This window comes from Oncorhynchus mykiss, chromosome 20 (assembly GCF_057628025.1).
Source record: "Oncorhynchus mykiss isolate SJ-2025 chromosome 20, ASM5762802v1, whole genome shotgun sequence".
Classification (NCBI taxonomy): Eukaryota; Metazoa; Chordata; class Actinopteri; order Salmoniformes; family Salmonidae; genus Oncorhynchus; species Oncorhynchus mykiss.
The window spans coordinates 29,729,918-29,750,488 of NC_143041.1; the positions used below are offsets into that span (position 1 = coordinate 29,729,918).

General features: G+C 40.7%; 1 protein-coding gene across 1 annotated transcript; it reads right to left on the reverse strand.

The window, feature by feature from the left end:
• Positions 1–8,537: 8,537 nt before the first annotated feature.
• LOC149974556 (zinc finger BED domain-containing protein 4-like) lies at positions 8,538–19,772 on the reverse strand. Its single transcript, XM_090212866.1, has 4 exons — positions 18,798–19,772; positions 18,602–18,648; positions 13,175–13,276; positions 8,538–11,507 (listed from the first exon to the last, which is right to left on the reverse strand). The coding sequence occupies exons 1-4, from the start codon at positions 18,986–18,988 to the stop codon at positions 10,063–10,065; spliced, it is 1,785 nt and encodes a 594-aa protein (XP_090068992.1). The 5' UTR covers positions 18,989–19,772; the 3' UTR covers positions 8,538–10,062.
• Between the last annotated feature and the right edge of the window lie 799 nt (positions 19,773–20,571).

Consider the following 20,571-nt stretch of genomic DNA (forward strand, 5'->3'; position numbering starts at 1 on the left):
TTGTTAGGGCAACCATCTCGTCATTATATACAGATCTCTGGTTTCAGCCTCTTGCGAATGGGTAAGGAAAGTTGGCGGGTGCACAGTGCACTGTTAGGATGCTTCCCCTAAAGTAAATTGATGTTTTGCCAAAATTATAGAATTACTCCTGTCTAAATAAAAACATTCACAATACTTTTTTAAACCTTTATTTAACTAGGCAAGTCAGTTAAGAACAAATTCTTACTTTCAATGACAGCCTAGGAACAGTGAGTCAACTGCCTTGTTCAGGGGCAGAACGACAGAATTGTACCTTGTCAGCTCACGGATTTGAACTTGCAACCTTTTGGTTACTAGCCCAATGCTCTAACCACTAGGATACCCCGCCACCCAAACTTCACCAGAGAGCATGACTTAGCCACAGAGGATCATTAGCTCATTTTTTTTAAAGATAGCTGTGGATTGTTAAAAATCATAGGTGCCTTAGGCCTATGCCTATTTGGGAATCCCACAGGGCAACAAGAAGGGGAGGGGTGTGTGGCGTAGATATGGCGTGTCCAGTGGCGATTTTAGCATATAAATCTTGGTGGGGCAAACTCAAAAATAATGTTTTAGATGCATGCCAGCAAAACCACTACACAACACAACACTAAACAATACATGAATTGGACTCTAATGGTGACAAATGGTGCCCACGGACTGTTAGGGCCTAGTGACAAATGGTGCCCACAAACTGTTAGGGCCTACATAAAGCTGTCCCAACAGCAGAGTCCGAACAGCAGTCCCAACACATTACCACTGTTACACCTGGCTATCAGCAGAGCCTTGTATGGCAGCGAAACAGTTAATTCAGCCTCATTTACTGCCTTTAAAAAAAACATAGCTGATATGGCTGAATTGCTTAAACAAATGTGGTTTCTACTGACAATTGAGATGTGGCATAAGGGGACGACGAGCGGATAAGAGGCTATCCATAATTTTGATTAAGACATTAATGAGCGAGCGACGACGGACGTAGTCAATATAACTATTTGTTCAGCAGCTTTGAAATGTACAGAGACAGAAGGCAGAATATGTGCCGTTCTTACAGTATTCTCCCTGTACACCAAGTCAGAACCATAGGATAAATAAAGGGAGCATATAAGCAAACAATGAAAGCTCTTACAATATGCGATGATGACATTTCTCTAAAACAGGCTATAGGCTACACGTGCACCACCAAGTCAGATGCGTAGGCAATATTATGCGGGGGAAGAGGGACCAAATTATTAGGGTGTGGAACATGGGCTATTAACCGCTTACTATACAACATACACTTAGTGTTACTTTCTTAGCAACAGTATACATATCTCCCTGGCATATTACATAATTTATGCAGCAGCATACAAGACATTTTTGGACTCACCTTGCTGTGTTGTGCTCACTTGAACAGGAAGGTGGCGAGGCATTCCTTGTTGTGCAAATTTTGTCATCAAACTTTGTCATCAAAGTTTGGCATTCTCTGGATTTATTGTGCTTTCAAGACAACTGGGAACTCTGAAAAAAACAAGATCGAATATTGACGTTAGTGATCTTAAGGTTGGTGCTCTTGAAAAAGCCAGAGTTCCCAACTTGGAATTCTGAGCTGGATGACCATTCAAAACATATTTTGCCAGTTGGAGCTCATTTCTTTCAGAGTTCCCAGTTGTCTTTAACTCACTGGAGTCTAAGATTTCCCAGTTCCAAGTTTCCAGTTGTTTTGAAAGCAGGAGAATTCATGCTTGATTGACAGCATGGCCAATGTTGAATGTTTATCCTTTTAAGCTAGGAAAAGAGACCCTTAAATCCAGACTTGCACCACACATCCACTCCACTGGCTAGTGATTGCTTTGCAATGCTTGCAGTTAGCCACTGATTCCTTCCAAACCATTAATTGTTAAAATTGCAATTTCAAACATGTTGTGTAATGTTTATGTCCAATAGCCGATGAGCATCAATACCTTTTATCTATAACTTCTCTTCATAATTGTTCTTCATATGACAAGGATTGAAACGGATTTGCCTGTTGATTGTCGACTTGGTTCATGATGATAACTGCTAGCTTGCTAGCTAAGATTTTGAAAGTATGATGTTGACATGATCAGTCCAATCAAATTCTACTGGCTGCCCCACCACCACAGAAAGCATTGAGCTAGGCAGGAAACTCCTGCATTTTGGAGCTGCCTTACTCAAGAAAGCAAAAAAGAGACCTATGTTTGTATGCGGCTTTATTAACTCACATTTTTTTTTAACAGTGTTTGCAAACTGATATGTGACACGTATTAATGCTAAAATAACATACAAAACAGGCACAGGAGGGGCTCAAAAACAGAGCCCCACCTACCCTGAATGAAGGCTCGCCACTGGGCTTCTTCTCCAGAATGCATGCACTCTGCTGTCCGGAATGCGCTCAGCTGTCTCCTGACAATTCTTTCCCATTCATAGTTTCATTGTGTGAATTGTTGCAATTTGATGTAGATGTACCGTTAATCACTTTTTATTTGGTTACATACATTTCTGTTAATGCATATATTAATTAGGCTACAGTCATTTACTGTTCTCATTCTCGGAGTGGAAACGTTGTTTGCAGAGCTCACAACCGTTAAGAGCTTTGTCAATCTTTCATTGTCTTTTGTTTGGAGTCCTCGGTGAGCAATGATCATGTGTCTGGGTTCTCTGACCTGATAACGCCGAGGGAGCGAGCGTGCCTAAGCACACTTAGAAGTAGCCCTACCTGGCCTGCTGCATGTAAACGTAGGAAAGTGCCCATTTGGCGATGCCTGATTTCTTATTGTCTTAACTCACCACGTCCACCAGTAATCAGTATTTTTTTCTTTACCTCACACAATGTAAATGAAGTCTGTTTTTTAAACATCCATTGCAAATGATAGTTCCTCAGTACTTTAAAAATATTTCCAACACTCCCGGCCTCGATAATCACCAAGCCTCGGTGTGAAAGATGATGATCCCATATATCCAGTGGAGACGTCATAAAAAAAAACATCTGTCTGTCCCGAGATCACTGGCGTGGGAAACTCTGAGGGCCCCTTGCAATAGCTCAAGTCAAGACAGATAGAAAGGGAGGCAGACAGGCGGAGTTGAGAGTTGAATGTGTTTGAAAGAACCAGAATTTTGATCAGGATATTTTGTATGTTTTTTTTTTGTTGTCTTTAGGCCTATGTATTTTACTTAGTTGAAGATGGAACTTATAGGCCTACTGCTGCATTGGCCTATGGGCTATCTATGGGTTCTATCACTCAATCAATCAATCAATAAAATGCATTTAGCTAATTGTTATGGATGTATCCAAATAAATGTCACTAGAAAACAACTTAAACAAGTGCACATGCGGCTACTTTGCTGTTATTCTGGCTGCACTTTTTGACATGACTGTAAGTTAGCTGTAGTTGGCGAGCTAGCAAGCAAGGGATAAGAACGTTGCCAGTATGGTAACGGTACATTTAGAACAAACGACTGGGTTGCATCCATAGATACAGAACAAAGACTGAACGACTGGGTCGCGTCCATAGATACAGAACAAAGTCTGAACGACTGGGTCGCATCCATAGATACAGAACAAAGACTGAACGACTGGGTCGCATCCATAGATACAGAACAAAGACTGAACGACTGGGTCGCATCCATAGATACAGAACAAAGACTGAACGACTGGGTCGCGTCCATAGATACAGAACAAAAAGACTGAACGACTGGGTCGCGTCATTAGATACAGAACAAAAAGACTGAACGACTGGGTCGCATCATTAGATACAGAACAAAGACTGAACGACTGGGTCGCATCCATAGATACAGAACAAAGACTGAACGACTGGGTCGCATCCATAGATACAGAACAAAAAGACTGAATGACTGGGTCGCGTCCATAGATACAGAACAAAAAGACTGAACGACTGGGTCGCGTCATTAGATACAGAACAAAAAGACTGAACGACTGGGTCGCGTCATTAGATACAGAACAAAAGGACTGAACGACTGGGTCGCGTCTCTAGCAACCCTAGATGTGTGTCGGGACTATATATTGTGGAAGGATAAATGGTATGAATAAATTAATCCAAATAACGTTTTTAATGAAAACATATCAATCATTATTTGAATATGTTTGTAACCCGTTGTCTAAAAGTGATAATGCCCTCTAAGCTGGTTTCAGGCCTAACAACACCCTGCCAAAATATCTTCCAAACACCGGCTTCTCGGGCATTATCACTTAAATGGACCACGGTGTATCAGTGTCCATATGACAGAGGCTGGTGTTCTATCCGTAGCTGATTTTTTCACATTTTACTTCAGATTTGTATGATTAACCACGTGACAGTGATTTTGAGATATGAAAATGTTATTATTGAAATGAAAATGTTCCACGAAAATGCACTTATAACAACAACCATAACTTTCACCCAGATCGTAGGATAAATTGTAAACTTCCCCAAACTTGAAACTCCAAAAGCTGCCTACGATATTTACCGTAACACCCAAGCGCGTGCACACATAGGAGGTCCCGTGAAAAAAACGTGACCCCAAAGGGCCATCCAACTAAATCGTTCTGACGCCAACCCTGTTATCCGTGCATGAGTTTCCGAGTCGGCGCTGCTGGTATTAGTATCTACTGCTCCCTAGCGACAAGTAGAGTGTGACATTGAGTACACTGATACAACACTCACGGCAGTCAGACATTCGGTGCATCGATTCGATGTACCTTTCACTAGGTTGTATTCGAACGAAGAAGCTAAAACTGGTCGTTGTGTTGAATCTTCGAAATGATAAGTAAGAACGCCATAAATGATGTTATTGAAATGAAACAGGCTTAGGCTGCACAACTTGAAAGACAATGAAGAGTTAAATGATGTTTCAACTGGCTCACTTTGTGATGTCTGCTTGTTGAGTAGGCTAGCCTAGGCAAACGTTACGTAACTGATATCGAAAAAAGCTACACTTGAAATACTCGGAATGATGAACCACTTGAAGCCTAAAAGCATTAGGGTAGCCTATTAAATCATATATAAATGATGACTGTATTAATTGATTTAGTAAAATGCCTAATTTCCCTTATTTCATATTCCTCTTCTCCAAGCTGCCACGGTGACAGAGATAGGAGGGACAGGCAGGGTTGGGGAGTAACATATTATAAAGGATTACAAAAAAACGGTAACTGTAATCCGTTACATTACCAGCAAAAATACTGTAATCAGATTACCGATACTTTTGAAAAACTAGATGACTACTTCGACGATTACTTTTAAATCGATTTGGTGGTGGAGGGTCTGTCATGGTCTGGGGCGGTCTGGGGCGATGTGTCACAGCATCATCGGACTGAGCTTGTTGTCATTGCAGGCAATCTCAACGCTGTGTGTTACAGGGAAGACATCCTCCTCCCTCATGTGGTACCCTTCCTGCAGGCTCATCCTGACATGACCCATCAGCATAACAATGCCACCAGCCATACTGCTCGTTCTGTGCTTGATTTCCTGCAAGACAGGAATGTCAGTGTTCTGCCATGACCAGCGAAGAGCCTGGATCTCAATCCCATTGAGTACGTCTGGGACCTGTTGGTTCAGAAGGTGAGGGCTAGGGCCATTCCCATCAGAAATACAATACCTAATGCAGCTAGCTGAATATATTTGATATTCTTCAAAGTAGCAACCTTTTGCCTTAATGAAAGCTTTGCACACTCTTGGCAAAGCATGCCATTCAGTCCTCTGACAACAAAATCATAAACAACAGAGTAGGGCTGGCTAATAAGTCCTTATTTTGGGGGTTATGCCCAGGTAAAACAATTTGGCTAATCCATATTCCATGTCCTATTCCTGAAGATCAAGGGGTATAACATTTATTGGAATGACTGGAATTCTGATAGACTTTGGCTTTTAATGTAAACATATCATTTAATCAAATTATATGTAGTAGAAAGCGATGGTTTAGAAGAAGCCTACATAACCAACCCATAAAGTACATTTTAACATCCATATATGGCCAGCTATGTAAACTTTAACAATGATTTATCCTGCAAATGTCTTTCAATTGGTAACATACGTTTTTTGTCTTCTTCTAATGCCTCTTAAGGGAGAAGTCATCTGTCTTGTTTTGCACACTTTGTACAAAATAATAAAATGCAGTACTACAGGATATTTCTTAACGTAGCTCTTTATTAGCTAGCTATAACTGGCATGTTCACGTATCGCCAACCAGGATCAAACTGCCTGTGACCTAACCATTTGGGTGGTCTTAACCAATCATAGCACAGTATGATATGGCGGTAAAATGCATCCAATTAAAATTCAGTATGTTTACACATATGAATATTGCACCATCTAAAAGTAATGGAATGTAATCAGATTCCGTTACTGAGTTTGGGTAATCCAAAAGTTACATTACTGATTACAATTTGTGACAGGTAACTTGTAACTGTAACGGATTACATTTAGAAAGGAACCTACCCAACCATGTGTGCAGGTTCTGGATACGCAGACAGTGCAGGAATGGCTACACATGCAGGTTCCTCCATGGGCACAGGAGAGATTCAAGGGTGTCCAACAAGTGCAACTATGATCCTTTTTCCACTAGGTTTCTACCCTCCTCTGGAATGAGATATCACGGTATGGTATAACTATGAGGCGTGATAGGGGTCACATTGAATAGAATCATACACTGTAAAGGGTTTGCCCTGAAATTGTCAGTAATTTACAGGCAGCTCATTGGCAAGTAATTGACTGTATCTGATATTTCCGTACAGCTACTGTAATCCTAATACAATCTCAAAGCAAGTAACTGTGTAATGACATAATACAATACTGTAAAATGAACTGTATTGTACTGTAAAAAAAATAGTTTCGGCTGCTGTATTTGCATTGAATGAATAGATGAATGAAATTCATTGAGGGGAGATGGGGTTTGTATTTCACAGTATTTTACAGTAATTACCAGGGATCGGTGCTTTTAGGTTGGCTGCTAGGTAATGTGTTTACATAATACCCCAAATTACCAAAATAAATTATAGTTTTCCATTACAGTGTAGGCCAATTAGAGTATGGACGTTGACTAGTGAAAGTAGTCACCTGTTTTGTCTTTGTCCAATCAATCAGTGGACTACAATGACTGGGAGCACCCCCTGGAGTACGCTGTTCATTGTATCACCCCCCAGAAGACTTCAAGTCTGCCCATTCTACAAGAGTGGATTTTGCATCAGTGGTGAGAATGGAAGCATCACTTTGCCTGCTGGAGGATGTACCTTTCAGTGGGACTGGACTAAAGTTGAATAGGATGGTTGCACAAGGGAAACATTGAATTGTTCTTCATAACACAGTAGTGAAGTAGATGCTGGCACAGAGTTACTGTACATGTCCAATGGCTTTAGTTTTGTGAAATGCTTCCTCTGAGACGTGCTCATGCTCTATATAGGCCCTAAGTGTAGACGTCCCCATATCCCAGGGTTGATGATGTGTCCCAAGCACCTGATTGGCCTCTATCAATATGGAGCAGACTGCAGTTTCAGCCAGTAAGATGCCACTTCTTCTCATGAGATGATGTGCATTTTTAACTAGTCAACTTTAAGACCCTGTTGGGCTATAATTTGAAATAGTGATATGTATATGGTGGGGTCAATGGAGGTTGGAATAGAGCCATGGGCCTGGATAGTTACTAAGTAAGGGAAAAGGCAATTACAATGCTGCGGTCACTGAGAAGGGTGATTAGCTGTGGATTAGTGAGGAATGTGGGCTGAGGTGAGGTCAGGTCACATGATGGTAGAAGGAACAGTTTATTACACACATCACTTAAGTTCCTGCCTAGCAACAGAGATGTATTGGCTGTCTAGATGTGCAAGGATTTGACTCTGCTCAGTAGAGGGTAGAAATATATGTTCTTGTGGAAACATGTCTTTGTCTTTGCAGCTGTTTGACTCACTGGGTGAATAAACTTGGTTTGAGCTTTTCCTAGTCGTCCGTTTATTTAGAACCTAACAACCCAAAACTGCTTTTATTCCTGTTTACTTACTTGTTTGATTGCTCTGTTTTTCTCTTTTCAATCTTCAGCCCAAAATGGCAGATGATACCCAGGATCTACAACACTGATCACTCAAAGGTTGGTGCCACTGAGGTCAAGCCTGACATACACTAGCTTACTGTAGTAGATGTAACAAATTACTCTATCTATAAACAAATCTATCAAACTCTATTTCTTTATGATGTTTGTCTTTACTTCCCTCAAAAGCATAGAGAACATCAACCATCAGATTAGACACCAGCATGAAACCTACTCCAGGCAACACCACTCTAGCCCAACCTACTTCAGCCACCACAAATCAGACCCCCTATGGTAACCTGCTACAAGGTAAGACTTGCTCATCTAGACACCATTAGATATGTGTTGGTCTTGATTCTTGTCATGTTCAAAATGTATTTCTTCTACTGGTTGACAAGACTTGCATATTGTGGATATTCAGCCTATAGTTGGTATTTAGTTAAATACGTTAAAACAGTCCTTTCAACTGTCCTATACTGGAATAAAGATAGAGGAATGCATTGAGATAAATGTAACGTACATTTATTGATGAAAATGTAAAAATGTACACGTTTTTATATAGCTTAGCAGACAGAATATTTGATAAATGTAAACAAACATCACTTCATATTTATTCTTGGTACAAACAATATGACTAGACAATATGACTATGTGATATCATTATTTTGAGTCAAGATTTACTCAACCCAAAGGTAACAATCAGATTTTCAATGCAGGAAGCCCAAGGTAAAACTGAAAAGAGCTGCGTTAAACATCTACCTCTTGTGACTCTCATCTTATCCTCCCAAAAATCTGGTGAAGTTATCTTGTGTGTCATTTTGTTCTCATCCAGTATCATACTGAAAGAGAATGTATCTTGCCTGTTGCACACGAAAAAGTGTTATCTTTTCCACCAGGGGGCAGAAAGTGTTATCTTTTCCACCAGGTGGCATAAAGTGTTATCTTTTCCACCAGGGGGCATAAAGTGTTATCTTTTCCACCAGGGGGCATAAAGTGTTATCTTTTCCACCAGGGGGCATAAAGTGTTATCTTTTCCACCAGGGGGCATAAAGTGTTATCTTTTCCACCAGGGGGCATAAAGTGTTATCTTTTCTACCAGGGGGCATAAAGTGTTATCTAAAGTGTTATCTTTTCCACCAGGTGGCATAAAGTCTTATCTTTTCCACCAGGGGGCATAAAGTGTTATCTTTTCCACCAGGGGGCATAAAGTGTTATCTTTTCCACCAGGAGGCATAAAGTGTTATCTTTTCTACCAGGGGGCATAAAGTCTTATCTTTTCCACCAGGGGGCATAAAGTGTTATCTAAAGTGTTATCTTTTCCACCAGGGGGCATAAAGTGTTATCTTTTCCACCAGGGGGCATAAAGTGTTATCTTTTCCACCAGGGGGCATAAAGTGTTATCTTTTCCACCACGGGGCATAAAGTGTTATCTTTTCCACCAGGTGGCATAAAGTCTTATCTTTTCCACCAGGTGGCATAAAGTGTTATCTTTTCCACCAGGGGGCATAAAGTGTTATCTTTTCCACCAGGTGCAACGCGTAATCTGTGTTTTCAGTGTTATTGTTTTTTTCTCTCGATTAAAGGTTGATCAGGTTCTAATGTTTATGTTGTAATGTTTTAAATATAATTCTGTGTTAGGTAATTGACAGTTATGTTTACTTTGTAGTTTATATAAACACATGATCATCACATATTGTTACAGTATTTTATATATATATAATCTCAGGTTGCTTTATAATTGAAAGAGTACTTTTGTCATTGGTGTGTTCCAAGTGGGCACAGACGTCAATTCAAAGTCTTGTTTTGATTTACATTTGGTTGAGTTGTCAACTAAAGTGAAATCAACAAACACATTCACCATGCTATTGGACTAAGGTTAAAAATTGGGTGAAAAAAAAAAATGTTACGTCTATTACTTTTTGCAAATCCAATCAGTTTTCCACTTTGATTCAACGTCATCACATAGATTTTTGGGGTTGAAATGACATGGAGACAACGTTGATTCAACTAGTTTTTCCCCCCAGTGGGTTGCTACATTGTTGTAGAACAGTTGCTGTTTAGAAATAGCACCATATTGACATTTTCCGTCTCTAAGCAGCTTCGCCTGTTACAGAAGACATGGCTCTCTTCTTTGGCGAAAACTCTCTCCAGAGGTATTGCTGTGCAAACAACGCCAAGGTATTTATGTGCAATCCTTTTTAGATCCACTAAGTCTTTGTTGACCCTCCACCATTTCAGGGGGCTCTGAAACATTGTGATGGGTCTCTCTTTGACATACCTCATAAAGTCACAATCAAAGTGGGATTGTTTGCCAGAACCAACTGGAGCAGACACTGCACTTGTGCTGATGTCATCCATTGCTTTGAGGATTTGTCTTCTGGATAACTGGACTTTGTTATCATCAGAGAGTAGGAGCTTCTTGAATCTTGGGTCCAGGACTGTGCTAACTGTAAGCCAGCGGTTGAGCTTGACATTGCAAAAATGCCATTCACACATTTTGGCCAGACCGAATGCTACCTCGTTACCGTTTTGTGCCAACTTTTCGATGTCTCTCTGACATCTGTTCATAAGTGGAATGATAAATAATATGGATTCATATCCCGCTCTTGGCATTTCTTTTGTTGCCTTTTTGAAAGGCTGAAGTGCGGCTATGACATCGTTGATTGTCTTTATGTCTTCGTCTGCAAGCCATAGGTTGTACTCAAGCCTCTGAAGGAGCACAGCTGTAATGGCCTGGTGCTGTTCTACAAATCGCTCCAGCATGCTGAGTGAAGAGAGCCAACCGTTACCAACAGACTGGATCAGTACACTTTCAGGCAACTTTAGCTTCAGTTGGTACTCCTTGAGTTTTTGTTCTGCCTTGATGTCACAGTGGAAGAACCTCACAACATTCTGGGACTTTTTCAGCAGAGTTTTAAGTCCAGAATATTTTTCTAGGACGTCCTTGAACACCAAGTCCAAAGTATAAGCAAGACAAGAGATGTGTGTCCATCCAGCTTTTGAGACTTCGTCCTTCATGGTTGTTCCTCCTTCCATGACAACGGTATGGATTTTGTCTTTAATGCCCCATGCTTTTGCGGTCTTCAGCATCTGGTCCACTATGTTTTTTGGAGTATGTTCATCAGGTAAATTGGCTGTTTCTAACACATGGGACTTCAGATGCCAGTCTTTGCCTAGATAGTGACAGGTCACCGTCACAAAAGATACTTCAGCTCTTGAAACCCACAATTCTGATGTCAACGAAATGTCATCTGATGAAGCCAACTCTTTTTTCACCATCTCTTTAGTCTCTTTATACATTTGAAGAAGTTGTAAGCGTAGGTCTTTGGATGTCACTCGTGAAATGTCCTGTGTGGGCTCAATAGCCCTCATAACAGCGCAGATACCTTTGTCTTCAACAATGGACAATGGTTGTAGGTCAATCACAATCATCTTTAACAAACAGCTTGGGATTTTGTGTGCTGTTGAAGTGTCACCTATGTCAAATGAATATAATTATTTTGTATGATATTGTGGAAGCTACATTATAAAGTGTTTCAACAATGTACAGTACCAGTCAAAAGTTTGGACACACCTACTCATTCAAGTTTTTTTTCCCCCCTTGTTTTCTACATTGAAAAATAATAGTTAAGACATCAAAACTATGAAATAACAAATATGGAATCATGTAGCAACCAAAAAAGTGTTAAACAAATCAAAATATATTTTATATTTGAGATTCTTCAAAGTAACCACCCTTTGCCTTGATGACAGCTTTGCACTCTTGGCATTCTCTCAACCAGCTTCACCCGGAATGCTTTTCCAACAGTCTTGAAGGAGTTCCCACATATGCTGAGCACTTGTTGGATGTTTTTCCTTCCCTCTGTGGTCCAACTCATCCCAAACCATCTCAATTGGGTTGAGTTCGGGTGATTGTAGAGGCCAGGTCATCTGATGCAGCACTCCATCACTCTCCATCTTGGTCAAATAGCCCTTAAACAACCTGGAGGTGTGTTGGGCCATTGTCATGTTGAAAAACAAATGATAGTCCCACTAAGGGCAAACCAGATGGGATGGTGTATCGCTGCAAAATGCTGTGGTAGCCATGCTGGTTAAGTGTGCCTTGAATTTTCAATATATCCTTGACAGTATCACCAGCAAAGCATCCCCACACCATCACACCTCCTCCTCCATGCTTCACTGTGGGAACCACACATGCGGAGATCATCCGTTCACCTACTATGTCTCACAAAGACACGACGGTTGGAACCAAAAATCTCAAATTTGGACTCATCAGACTAAAGGACAGATTTTCACTGGTCTAATGTCCATTGCCTGTGTTTCTTGGTACAAGCAAGTCTCTTCTTCTTATTGGCATCCTTTAGTAGTGGTTTCTTTGCAGCAATTTGACCATGAAGGCCCGATTCATGCTGTCTCCTCTGAACAGTTGATGTTGAGATGTGTCTGTTACTTGAACTCTGAAACATTTATTTGGGCTGCAATCTGAGTTAACTCTAATGAACTTATCTTCTGCAGCAGAGGTAACTCTGGGTCTTCCTTTCCTGTGGTGGTCCTCATGAGAGCCAGTTTCATCATAGCGCTTGATGGTTTTTGCAACTGCACTTGATGTTCTTGAGATTTTCTGCATTGACTTACCTTAATGTCTTAAAATAATGATGGACTGTGGTTTCTCTTTGGTTATTTGAGCTGTTCTTGCCATAATATGGACTTGGTCTTTTACCAAATAGGGCTATATTCTGTATACCACCCCTTCCTTGTCCCAACACAATTGATTGTCTCAAATGCATTAAGAAAGAAATTAGTTCCACAAATTAACTTTTAACAAGGCACAACTGTTAATTGAAATGCATTCCAGGTGACTAACTCATGAAGCTGGTTGAGAGAATGCCAAGAGTGTGCAAAGCTGTCATCAAGGCAAATGGTGGCTACTCTGAAGAATCTCAAATATTAAATCAATTTTGATTTGTTTAACACTTTTTTGGTTACTACACGATTCCATACGTGTTATTTCATAGTTTTGATGTCTTCACTATAATTCTACAATGTAGAAAATAGAAAAAAAAATAAAAACCCTTGAATGAGTAGGTGTGTCCAAACGTTTGAACTGTACTGTATATTTTGCGACAAATCTTTACTCTCTCACCTTGTGTAGTTCTGCAACTTGTGTCATGCAGAGCAGATGCATTCCTTTCTTTTCCTCTTTGTATGGTGTCTTCTAATGAAGCACTCCTGGAACCATTCCTCCCTGCATTAAAGGTGTTTTTCAGGTACATTAAAATCTCAGGTTAGCATAACTCCCATAGTTCCCCACTCTTGTACCATTACTTCCTTCATTTTTAGGTATACTTTACCATATCAAACTTGCTTATGATGCAGTTCTTGAAATACATTGCCTTCAGAAAGTATTTACACCTCTTGATGTTACAAATTGGGATTAAAATGGATTTAATTATAAAAAAATAAAAAATAATTATAAGATTTAAGCTAAAACAATTCTAAGCTACCTGGGGCGTCAGGTACCTTAGTGGTTAGAGCGTTGGGCCAGTAACCGAAAAGTTGCTAGATTGAATCCCTGAGCTGACAAGGTAAAAATCTGGTTCTGCCCCTGAACAAGGCAGTTAACCCACTGTTCCTAGGTTGTCATTGTAATTAAGAATTTGTTCTAACTGACTTACCTAGTTAAATGAAGGTTAAATAAAAAAAACTCTGTAATGTCAAAGTGGAAGAGAAAGTCTAACATTTGTCAAATAAATCATGAAAAATAAACCACTAACATATCTTGATTAGATACATATTCAACCTCTGAGTCAATACATGGTAGAATCACCTTTGTCAGCGATTGTATCTGTGAGTCTTTCTGGGTAAGTCTGTAAGAGCTTTCCACACCTGGATTGTGCATTATTCTTTTCAAAATTCTTCAAGCTCTGTCAAGTTGGTTGTTGATCATTGCTAGACAAACTTGTTCAGGTCTTTTTTTGTTGTTGTAATTTTTACCCCACAATTTCGTGATTACGATCTTGTCTCATCGCAGCAACTCCCCAACAGGCTCAGGAGAGGCAAAGTTTGAGTCATGCGTCCCCCGAAACATGACCCGCCAAACCCCGCTTCTTAACAACCGCTCTCTTAACTCAAAAACCAGCTGCACCAATGTGTCGTAGGAAACAACGTTCAACTTGACCGAAGTCAGCCTGCAGGCACCCGGTCTGCCACAAGGAGTTGCTAGAGCGCGATGAGCCAAGTAAAGCCTGGCCAAACCCTCCCCTAACCCGGAAGACATTGGGCCAATTGTGTGCCGCTTATGCAGTCACGAACAGTAATGACACAGCATGGGATCAAACCCCGTAGTAACGCTGCAACATTGCGATGCAGTGCCTTAGACCGCTGCGCCGCTCGGGAGGCCCATTTCCAGGTCTTGCCATAGATTCTTAAACAAATTTCAGTCAAAACTGTTACTCGGCCCTTCAGGAACATTTGCTGTCTTCTTGGTAAGGAACTTGTGTTTATTTGGCCATTCATGTTAGGTTATTATCCTGCTGAAAGGTGAATTAATCTCGCAGTGTCTTGTGGAAAGCAGACTGAACCAGGTTTTCCAATAGGTTTTTGCCTGTGCATAGCTCCATTACGTTTCTTTTTTTATCCTGAAAAACTCACCAGTCCTTAACGATTACAAGCATACCCATAACATGATGTAGCCACCATTACGGTTGAAAATATGAGGATTGGTACTCAGTAATGTGTTGTATTGCATTTGCCCCAAACAAAATACTTTGTATTCAGGACAAAACGTTAATTGTTCTCCTCCTGCTGACGTTTAGCAGAGCGAATGTCTTCCGAGAATCGGTTAATTGTTTTCGGCAAATAGTTCAAATAGCAGGCAGGAGTGAGGACACAATAATTTAATTTAATGTTTGTATTGGGTGGATCTACCGACGGCCTGAATAGGTCCTGAAAGATACATCAGTTTTGTTCATTTTGTTTTACTCTGCTTGCAAACCTGCTGGATCTGGTTTGACCAGATACAATGCTATTTCACAGTAAACAAATTGACCACAGACTTTTAGCACGGTTATGGGGAAGGACAATCAACAAGCAGAGCACTTACACAAACGACTGATGATTGGCTGAGAGAAACTGATGATAAAATGACTGATGCACTTCACAAAATAGATGGCATCATGAGGGAGGACATTATGTGGATATATTGAAGCAACATCTCAAGACATCAGTCAGGAAGTAAAAGCTTGGTTGCAAAATGGGTCTTCCAAATGGACAATGACCCCAAGCATCTTCCAAAGTTGTGGCAAAATGGCTTAAGGACAACAAAGTCAAGGTATTCGAGCTTGGCCATCACAAAGCCCTGACCTCAATCCTATAGAAAATGTGTGGACAGATTTGAAAAAGCGTGTGCAAGCAAGGAGGCCTACAAACTTTGACCCAAGTTAAACAATTTAAAGGCAATGCTACCAAATACTAATTGAGTGTATGTAAACTTCTGACCCACTGGGAATGTGATAAAATAAATAAAAGTTTAAATAAATTATTCTCTCTACTATTATTCTGACATTTCACATTCTTAAAATAAAGTGATGATCCTAACTGACCTAAGACAGGGAATTATTACTAGGATTAAATGTCAGGAATTGTGAAAACTGAGTTTAAATGTATTTGGCTAAGGTGTATGTAAACTTCCGACTTCAACTGTATGTAATTCTGTACTGTCATAAGTGTTATTATTTTATTGGTTGCAATACATTTCCAGAAGTGGTTTAATTGTTGTATTAGTTAACATTGTCTTTTGCATCCACACGCTACCACAGCGTTTTCCATAGTGGCCTTTATTAAGGTGTTTTATTGTGCTGCCATGGGCGAGCTTCTAGAGTCATCCCAGACACTTCTTGGAGCTTGCTCATGCGCAGAGTAATTTATGACCCTGTTGCGCCAGGGCAGATCTGATAAAATTCTCACACAAGGCTGGAGAGAGAGGGTGTCATAAATCTTGACCCTTTGTCAATCCACGTAATTTGTTTCTCTCTCCAAGAGGTGAATGTTTTAAATTGATGTTTATAGGGATGCTGTGTTTATAGCCCTTTATAGACAAGTGTTATGCCATTTGCCGTTTATTCATGTACAGATATGTAAATTGCATAGTCATAACTTTTAACTAATACTGTTTACGTGTGTGCATATCTTTGTTTTATAGAACCACAACAATAAGATTCCAAGTCGTTCGGATGACCAAAATCCTATAAACATCTTCAAATGGAAACAGCTGTGTCTACGTGTGTGTGTGTGTGTGTGTGTGTGTGTGTGTGTGTGTGTGTGTGTGTGTGTGTGTGTGTGTGTGTGTGTGTGTGTGTGTGTGTGTGTGTGTGTGTGTGTGTGTGTGTGTGTGTGTGTGTGTGTGTGTGTGTGTGAGGACTGAACCAATCAGAACCAATCAGTTATAAGTACAGTGCCTTGCGAAAGTATTCGGCCCCCTTGAACTTTGCGACCTTTTGCCACATTTCAGGTTTCAAACATAAAGATATAAAACTGTATTTTTTTGTGAAGAATCAACAACAAGTGGGACACAATCATGAAGTGGAACGACATTTATTGGATATTTCAAACTTTTTTAACAAATCAAAAACTGAAAAATTGGGCGTGCAAAATTATTCAGCCCCCTTAAGTTAATACTTTGTAGCGCCACCTTTTTCTGCGATTACAGCTGTAAGTCGCTTGGGGTATGTCTCTATCAGTTTTGCACATCGAGAGACTGACATTTTTTCCCATTCCTCCTTGCAAAACAGCTCGAGCTCAGTGAGGTTGGATGGAGAGCATTTGTGAACAGCAGTTTTCAGTTCTTTCCACAGATTCTCGATTGGATTCAGGTCTGGACTTTGACTTGGCCATTCTAACACCTGGATATGTTTATTTTTGAACCATTCCATTGTAGATTTTGCTTTATGTTTTGGATCATTGTCTTGTTGGAAGACAAATCTCCGTCCCAGTCTCAGGTCTTTTGCAGACTCCATCAGGTTTTCTTCCAGAATGGTCCTGTATTTGGCTCCATCCATCTTCCCATCAATTTTAACCATCTTCCCTGTCCCTGCTGAAGAAAAGCAGGCCCAAACCATGATGCTGCCACCACCATGTTTGACAGTGGGGATGGTGTGTTCAGCTGTGTTGCTTTTACGCCAAACATAACGTTTTGCATTGTTGCCAAAAAGTTCAATTTTGGTTTCATCTGACCAGAGCACCTTCTTCCACATGTTTGGTGTGTCTCCCAGGTGGCTTGTGGCAAACTTTAAACGACACTTTTTATGGATATCTTTAAGAAATGGCTTTCTTCTTGCCACTCTTCCATAAAGGCCAGATTTGTGCAATATACGACTGATTGTTGTCCTATGGACAGAGTCTCCCACCTCAGCTGTAGATCTCTGCAGTTCATCCAGAGTGATCATGGGCCTCTTGGCTGCATCTCTGATCAGTCTTCTCCTTGTATGAGCTGAAAGTTTAGAGGGACGGCCAGGTCTTGGTAGATTTGCAGTGGTCTGATACTCCTTCCATTTCAATATTATCGCTTGCACAGTGCTCCTTGGGATGTTTAAAGCTTGGGAAATCTTTTTGTATCCAAATCCGGCTTTAAACTTCTTCACAACAGTATCTCGGACCTGCCTGGTGTGTTCCTTGTTCTTCATGATGTTCTCTGCGCTTTTAACGGACCTCTGAGACTATCACAGTGCAGGTGCATTTATACGGAGACTTGATTACACACAGGTGGATTGTATTTATCATCATTAGTCATTTAGGACAACATTGGATCATTCAGAGATCCTCACTGAACTTCTGGAGAGAGTTTGCTGCACTGAAAGTAAAGGGGCTGAATAATTTTGCACGCCCAATTTTTCAGTTTTTGATTTGTTAAAAAAGTTTGAAATATCCAATAAATGTTGTTTCACTTCATGATTGTGTCCCACTTGTTGTTGATTCTTAACAAAAAAATACAGTTTTATATCTTTATGTTTGAAGCCTTAAATGTGGCAAAAGGTCGCAAAGTTCAAGGGGGCCGAATACTTTCGCAAGGCACTGTATATAGCGGGTGAGGGTATTCACAGCCGACCACTCAGACTGGTGAGAGCATACCACCAGCCAACCGTTTTTATGTGGTCCTTTTAGTCAGATTTTTACCGTCCGTCATTTCTCCGGATTTAGCAACCAATAGTTTTTACAATACCTATTGACTAAAGACATTTCAGCTTTTCATTTTTAATTCATGTGTAACATTTTCTAAAAACACACTACCAATTTGACATTATGAGGTACTGTTTGTCAGTGACAAAAGAAATCTGAATGGAATCCATTTTAAATCCAGGCTGTAACACAACAAAAGTTTGAGAAAGTCAATGGGTGTGAACACTTTCTGAAGGCACTGCATAATCTATATCATGGTCGGTTTTCAGATAAATGTTTTAGATTGTAGTGAATTTGCTGTTGCATCCTTTACAAAACAAATAAACAGTGTACATGGGGTTGGTTAGTGCACATGTTTTCTCATTGATTTGGTAATAGATTTTAAATGTTGTCTTACGAGAATATGGTCTTTTCTGGAACGTCTTGTAACCCCCATTCCACTTCCTGTTGGAGCATGATAATGGAATTATGTTTTAGTATTTTTTAATAATATTATAAAAGTCAGATCAGTATTCCCCTTCAGTTATACATTCAAAAGTATAATCTTGGTCAACAACAGAATGACAACCCAATAATTGTCCTTGTGGACTCACCTGTTTCTCACATGTGGGGTTCTCTCTGTGCTCACTGAGTGAGTATAGGAATCTGGCTGTTGGAAGTATGTACGCTTTGTGATCTGGTAGTCGTTTCCATATCCTCGTTCCAATCCTGAATCGTTCGAGTTCATCATCCTGGCCATCATCCTACATTTAACTTCTTCGCCTGGACTATAATTAGCATACATTTTTGACTGCTTGTGTTTGACTTGATTGACAAGTTCAGAGCCGTTTAATAACCAGAGTAGGGAATAACCTTAATGGGATGGCTTCCTAGAACACAGGTCTTTATATGTCCCGTGTCTAAGTTTCAGTTTCTGTTTCAGTGAAATGAAAGCCACCTCCTTGCCACGTCAAACGTCTACCTATGAATAATGAGAGACTAGAATGATGAAAGGAAAGGAATATGGTTTCCAGGATCTGTCATGACTGTCATTTGAACGTCACCTGTACAAACCTCTTAAGAGTTTATTGTTGCACCGGTGCGTCAATTTAAGTAACATAATACAAAGAAACACCATCACAATCCATCAGTTTAAGCTAGAGATATCTCTGCCTATGACTGCCCTCCGCATCTGCGGTGGAAGGGAGCCGAGCTACAGCAGTGTTTGTCAGACCATGAAACATACTGAAAATCGGTCTTCTCGCGAAAATGTCTCGAGCCGCGTCCGCATTGTTTGACATACAAACTAATATGACCACCTTATGGGAGGATGAGATTATCACAAACGCGATGGTTGTCTCCGTTTTGCCCCACGGGAGTCATCTGAAGCCGGTACCGTCAATGTGTCTGTTTGCATCATCCTTACCGTTTCGGTTACAAACAAATGTTTTTCCTTCCACTGTGATTGGATGACAGATGTAAGCAGTTCAGTTTCTTGTCATATTAGGCTCCTTGATTTGGGTCTACTGTGTAACCTCGCCTCTGTTGCCTGAGGTGGACATATGTTCTGCATGTGAAACTGGTGTAGCAAAGCAAAGCTCACATGCACCGAATACAACAGGTGTAGTAGACCTTACAGTGAAATAGAAGCCCTTAACCAACAATGCAGTTCAAGAAAGAGTTAAAGAGTTAAGAAAATATTTACCAAATAAACTAAAGTAAAAAAAAAACTGCCATAATCGACATCCATGTCTTCGGCGCCCGGGGAACAGTGGATTAACTGCCTTGCTCAGAGGCAGAATGACAGATTTTTACCTTGTCGGTTTGGGGATTCTATCCAGCAACCTTTCGGTTACTGGCCAAACGCTCTTAACCACTAGGCTACCTGCCGCCCCGAAGCTGTTAAGGAGCCTTTTGGTCCTAGACTTGGTGCTCCGGTACCACTTGCCGTGCTGTAGCAGAGAGAACAGACTACGACTTGGGTGACTGGAGTCTTTGACCATTTTTGGGGCTTTCCTCTGACACCGTCTAGTATATGGATGGCTGGAAGCTTGGCCCCAGTGATGTACTGGGCCGTACGCACTACCTTCTGTAACACGTTATGGTCAGATACCGAACAGTTGCCATACCAGGCGGTGATGCAACCGGTCAGGATGCTCTCGATGGTGCAGCTGTATAACTTTTTGAGGATCTGGGGACCCATGCCAAATTTTTTCGGTCTCCTGAGAGGGAAAAGGTGTTGTCATGTCCTCTTCACGACTGTCTTAGTGTGTTTGGACCATGATCGTTTTTTGATGTGGACATCAAGAAACTTGAAACTCTCGACCCGCTCTACTACAGCCACGTCGATGTTAATGGGGGCCTGTTCGGCCCGCCTTTTCCTGTAGT